The sequence below is a fragment of the Argopecten irradians genome, chromosome 3 (genome assembly GCF_041381155.1).
Source record: "Argopecten irradians isolate NY chromosome 3, Ai_NY, whole genome shotgun sequence".
NCBI lineage: Eukaryota > Metazoa > Mollusca > Bivalvia > Pectinida > Pectinidae > Argopecten > Argopecten irradians.
The window spans coordinates 38,963,082-38,969,081 of NC_091136.1; the positions used below are offsets into that span (position 1 = coordinate 38,963,082).

At 38.2% G+C, this 6,000-nt stretch overlaps 1 protein-coding gene across 1 annotated transcript; it reads right to left on the reverse strand.

The window, feature by feature from the left end:
• Positions 1-1,409: 1,409 nt before the first annotated feature.
• LOC138319668 (solute carrier family 49 member 4-like) lies at positions 1,410-4,754 on the reverse strand. The gene is made up of 5 exons (XM_069262815.1): positions 4,647-4,754; positions 3,918-3,985; positions 3,566-3,684; positions 2,239-2,421; positions 1,410-1,838 (listed from the first exon to the last, which is right to left on the reverse strand). Exons 1-5 carry the CDS (start codon positions 4,752-4,754, stop codon positions 1,702-1,704), a joined length of 615 nt encoding a protein of 204 aa, XP_069118916.1. The 3' UTR covers positions 1,410-1,701.
• Positions 4,755-6,000: the final 1,246 nt, after the last annotated feature.

Here is a 6,000-nt window from a genome sequence, read left to right on the forward strand (position 1 = left end):
GCCGTGCGCCGTCATGAAATGATCCTGACATGGTCCCGACAAAGTGTTGTTATTTTTCGGGTCGATCCGAAATCCAAGATGGCCGCCACTGCCGCCATCTTTAAAACACATTTTGAACTTCTTCTCAGGTTCTACCTGTGCGATTTGGCTGAAACTTGCATGAAATGATCCTGACATGGTCCCGACTAAGTGTTGTTATTTTTCGGGTCAATCCGAAATCCAAGATGGCAGCCACTGCCGCCATCTTTAAAACACATTTTGAACTTCTTCCCAAGTTCTGCCAGTGCGATTTGGCTGAAACTTGCATTAAATGATTCTGACATGGTCCCGACAAAGTGTTGTTAATTTCGGGTCGATCCGAAATCCAAGATGGCCGCCAAAGCCGCAATCTTGAAAACACATTTTGAACTTCTTCTCAAGTTCTACCAGTGCGATTTGGCTGAAACTTGCATGAAATGATCCTGACATGGTCCCGACAAAGTGTTGACATTTTTCGGGTCGATCCGAAATCCAAGATGGCCGCCAAAGCCGCCATCTTGAAAACACATTTTGAACTTCTTCTCAAGTTCTACCGGTGCGATTTGGCTGAAACTTGCATGAAATGATCCTGACATGGTCCCGACAAAGTGTTGTTATTGTTCGGATCGATCCGAAATCCAAGATGGCTGCCACAGCCGCCATCTTAAAAACACATTTTGAACTTCAGGTTGATCCCAAATCGAAGATGGCTACCATGACACTATATCTAATTAATTTCCTACATGTTAAGGCCCTTTGGCCTCTTGTTTGAAATAAAATTTGTTGAAAGAAATTGAAAATGATCCTGACATCGTCCTGACAAAGTGACACCATATAAAATTAATTTTACTATTGCTAAGGTAGTCAGATGACCGTTAAGGCCCTTTGGGCCTCTTGTTTAGATAAGGTGCGGTTTCATAAGTTGTAGGCCATATAATATTACTACTGTGGCATGATTACTGTCATATCATCCATGAATGATAATGAGCTCAATAGTTATTTCGTTTGAACGCAATAATTATTTCGTTTGAACGCAATAATTATTTCGTTCGAACGCAATAATTATTTCGTTCCCACGCATTAATATTTCGTTCCCATGCAATAATATTTCGTTCGAACGCAATAATATTTCGTTCCCACGCAATAATATTTCGTTTCCACGCAATAATATTTCGTTTCCACGCAATAATATTTCGTTCCCACGCAATAGTATTTCGTTCGAACGCAATAATATTTCGTTCCCACGACGCAATAATATTTCGTTCCCACGCAATCGTATTTCGTTCGAACGCAATAATATTTCGTTCCCACGCAATAGTATATTGTTCGAACGCAATAATATTTCGTTTCCACGCAATAATATTTCGTTCCCACGCAATAATATTATTTATTTCATGTCCGCTCCCAGCCACCGTAACAATATGATAGATACGAAATGAAAAAGATTTGTAATTAATTATTTAGATAACAGTTTTATCACAGTCCAAGGGAATATGTCTACAACCTTTACCATATTATTTAAATATGAAATATCCACATTTTAATGTCATACACGTGGTTGTAAAGGTCATACTATTGAATTTGAACATCTTATATGAATGATGAACTCTTCATAATTTAATATCACATCAGGTGGCATTGATTTCTTCAGTGGAAATGCCTTAGGTTCCTGTTCAATTTATACTAAGGTGGCGGTGTTTGCTGGTTTGTTTTATCCGGAATATCAACATCCCGTCTCCAGTACTGTTCATTAAACGTTGTCATTAACAACACGGCACACGCCATAGCAGATACCAAGGCCCAATTCATCCATGTAGTGCCTGTTCATATAAAAAAATATGTTATTATGTGTCCGTATACGGAGAAGGGCATATGGCCTCACCTAGACTGGCTACCAGTCTCTAGAATATTAAACAAATCACTAAAAATTGGCTTGATTATTTTTGTCTCTACTACATGCTTGATTCTAGAGTAAGTTTTAAACTAGGGGGAGATATTCTAGTAAAGAACTCTGCTGAGAAAGTCTTATCAGCAACTTAGGGTCTGGTGGCCAGTCTATGCCTCACCCTGTGGCACAAGTTTCGATTTTTTAATAAAAAAAGTACAATTCGAAGACTGTTTCCGCGAGATGTTGCAAGTTAATGATGTCTATGATTGGCATGTATAAGAATTTTTCGTTTTGGAAAAGTTGTTCTGATGTTAACTCGTAACCATACAAACCTATATTCGGTATGAAAGATAACAGAAGAACCAGAGATCCAGTGAGGTTCAAAAAGAGGGTGATACATCCAGATATCACACCTTCCGCTGCTGGGTAGGCACGCTCACACGCCATCTCATAAAACAATGGCAAGGCTCCCGAGACCACGGCACCCCCGGAAATACACGTAAAGTAGATCAAAGCTATAAATAGAGCATTCACAACAATAGAATGCTTAAAACTATGCCACATAATTCAGGAAACTAAAATTAAAAAGGACGGCTATATGACGTTGAACAGATCGTTGAGGTCTACTACCACATGCCAGCCCTAGCCAACACTCAGTCTTCCTTCTTTTATCTCAGTACACTCGTTCCCTACGGTGGCTGATTTATGCCATTTCGTCTTATCGTCTTTTCGCCCCGAAAAGACGAGAATTAAGAAACCTTAAATTTCGTCAACTAAGGTTTGTTAATTTTCGTCTTTTCGGGGCGAAAAGACGAAAACACGAAAAGACGAGATTTTTGAAGGCGAAATTAAAGTAGCTAATTAGCGTGTATCACTTTCGTCTTTTCGTGTTTGAGTTTTCGCCTTTCCGTCTTTTCGCCGCAAAAAGACGAAACTTAAATTTGTTAAATTTCGTCTTTTCGGGGCGAAAAGACGAAAAGACGAAATTTAAGGTTTCTTAATTCTCGTCCTCGAAAAGACGAAAAGACGAAATGGCACAAATCAGCCACCGTAGTTCCCTCTATACTGTATCTTTCTCATTCACATTCACGAATCTCATGTAACCCAATATGACGAAAACCACATATTATGTATGTTATTACTAATTGCTGGGATATCGGTAATTAAAGTAATAGAAATTTAGTTAGAAATTTTGATTTATTATGAATCCTTACCTTGTATACCTTTTTGAACCATGACTATTTGTTTCAATACAAGTTTATATTCCCTTACCCTTACCCCTCCCCTTTCCTCCTCTATCTTACCCTCTTCTTACCCTTCTTTCATATGAATAAAATATTATGTTTTAATTAAAAAAACAAAATCAACGATAACAAAATTATTTCTTTGCGGCCTATGTCAATCTTTACGAAAACCTACAAGGGTGAATTTAGAAATCAAAATATCAGATAAAACTAAATCCTTTTATATAACAGAAAAATCGTTATAACGCCCTTTAAAAATAGCAAACACGCTAAGTCTTTTTAAGTCGTTATGCCGCAGTCCAAAAAGTTGTTATAATGCCTTTGAAAACGTCGATATAAACGCGTCCTTTTATCCTTTTGATTAATAAGACTTGTTTACTAAAGTCAAAGTCTTCTTTAATGCATTGTATATTACCTTTGTTTCCAGGAATCGATTGATTACAGCTTAATGTAAATACGACGTAAAATACTGTTGCCGAGATGTATATGCAGATCAGGAAAAGTTTCATCCTTTTGGCGAAGATATCAGCGAACCTGAGAAGGAAGGTAATATATCATTTGTTAATTGGAAGGAACAGTAAATTTTCTTCAAGGAGTTGTGGACTAAATTTTCTTTACTTTTATACTTCCAAGGGGTCCATATTTTTTATGTTAAACTTTTTTGATAATTTATTGAGATTATTACGTAAATGACACAAATGCTGGAGCATGATGACCATTGATCAGTGTCCTACCTCAACCTCAGAGTCATATGACGAACAACTAACCTCGAAAATATAATTCCTAACAAGGTTCCTGCTGTACTTCCCCAAAATCCAAGCCAACCTGCTTCAGTCTGAAAAATGTTGTTGAGGTGAAATTATTAGGTAACAGAATTGTACATGTATAAAATTAATCAATTGGTTATTCGGTATCCCATTGGTGACGATGTGATAGCTATCATTGAAGCATCGGTTATTTTACAAGAGCAATGAAGTGTGGATATTTCCCGTTTGTCACTATCACCCATCATGGATCTCCCAGCTCCAAAATAGAAAGTCACGGTCTTTTTCTTTGGTTGCTTATAAACGGAAAACATGTGAGCTTTATACAATATTAATAATTCACTACCTAATTCTGTGCTATAGTGAAAATGTACTTATACTACTTATCTACTTTACCCTGAATCTTTTCCTGTCAGGTTTGAGGTGACACATTGTTATGATTTAAAATTAGACATGTGTAATTCGAGGAAATCCCTTTCACAAGTCGCATATCATTCTAAAGTGCAACTTTGTAGTCCTTTGATGAATCATATATTGGGATTAACAGAAACTTTGTCGTGTATACAGCATATTGTATTAAAAATTCATATTTTGATGCTTGTTTATTATTTTGAAAGTTGTCACCATTAGACCTCTTCGCAATTTCTCATGAGACGATATTGTCTTCGTTTTACACATGCAATAAGGCCACTGTCGTACCTATAACCGTTAGACTCTGCATTAACATATTACCTGAGAAATGCCGAACTGGTTGACGGTAACGTCCAACGTGGAGGCCCACACACCATAAATTCCGGAAGGAATAGAGAAGGCTAATCCCAAATGCCAAAACGGAAGCATTCTGTTCAAACGGAAGTGCTTTGTAATGAAATGTTGTTACAACACCGGAAGTACTCTAAATGGAAAGTTGTTACAACACCGGAAGTACTATAAAATAGAAAGCTGTTACAACACCGAAAGTACCACAATGTCAAGAATTTCAAGATAGCTGTGGAATATTCAAATCCGTAAACGATACAGTGGTAATTTGTCTCCCTGCAGGTAGGGCGTTAGAATCGTACCAGCTGCCCCTATTGCATGATCGTAAAAGGCGACTAAATTTAGGATCTTATTTTTTCTCTTCTTCCTAACTGACTTTATCTTTCCTAATGCCTCCTTTGGCACCGCCTCACTTTTGGCCTTGAGTTGGGCGTTCGCTCCTGTGAGGAAGGCTCTGGGTTTTGTCCCCTGGACGAGACACACCAAACTGGCAAAGTCTATTAAAGTGGTAGTTTCTGCTCCTGCTTAGCGCTCAGCATACAGGGAGTGGGACGACTGGTTCGCCCGTTGTCAGTATAATGTGACCGGGTGGGGTGTGTTGCTTGGTGTCTTCGACGGCATGCTTCAGTGTTATAGCACTATAAAAGGACAACAGTTCCTCTATACAAGAAGACACAACATGAATATACTGCAGTCTCCCAAAACACGCACCTCGCACAACATACATGCAACATACCGCATACATGGGAGGCCGTCCTTACATGACCGTAGCTGTTAATAGGACGTTAATAAATCAAACAAACAAACAAAGCGTATACAGGACCTAAAGTGTGTGGTCAATTTTCAGTGACGAAAACTTTCCATACGACTTTTTAAAAAAAAAATCCCAACAACTAGTGGCCTTTTGTAGAACATCTCCATGATGAAGGAGCCAAACACTGTGCCTATGAGAAAGGCTTGCGCAAATCTAATACATCTCATACCTCAAAATGTGTTATAGAGGTTGATCTTAGTGTTGTAATATTCTTCACTGATAACAACGTCCAATCTTATATACATATAAAGGCTATATTGAACGAAACTTCAAATGCTATTATTGTGGCTAAATGTCTAAGAATTTAGCTAGGGAAGTAAATATATGATATGGAATTGTATGTTGAGTCCCGTGTATTGTTTAAATATGCGCCTTCCCAGAACAAGACAGAGGAGATGAACTGTGGCCTATATCCGGGTGCGTGCAAGTGTCTAGTATCATTGGAGTATGCCAATACTACGGTGGCTGATTTATGCCATTTCGTCTTTTCGTCTTTTCGCCCCGAAAAGACGA

Excerpts from the sequence above, each read along its gene's own strand:
- LOC138319668 (XM_069262815.1), bottom strand. The coding sequence starts at position 4,754 with ATGCTTCCGTTTTGGCATTTGGGATTAGCCTTCTCTATTCCTTCCGGA. Across the intron at positions 2,422-3,565 it reads ATCGATTCCTGGAAACAAAG|CTTTGATCTACTTTACGTGT; the intron begins GTAATATACAAT and ends CTCTATTTATAG. Across the intron at positions 1,839-2,238 it reads ATCTTTCATACCGAATATAG|GCACTACATGGATGAATTGG; the intron begins GTTTGTATGGTT and ends TTATATGAACAG.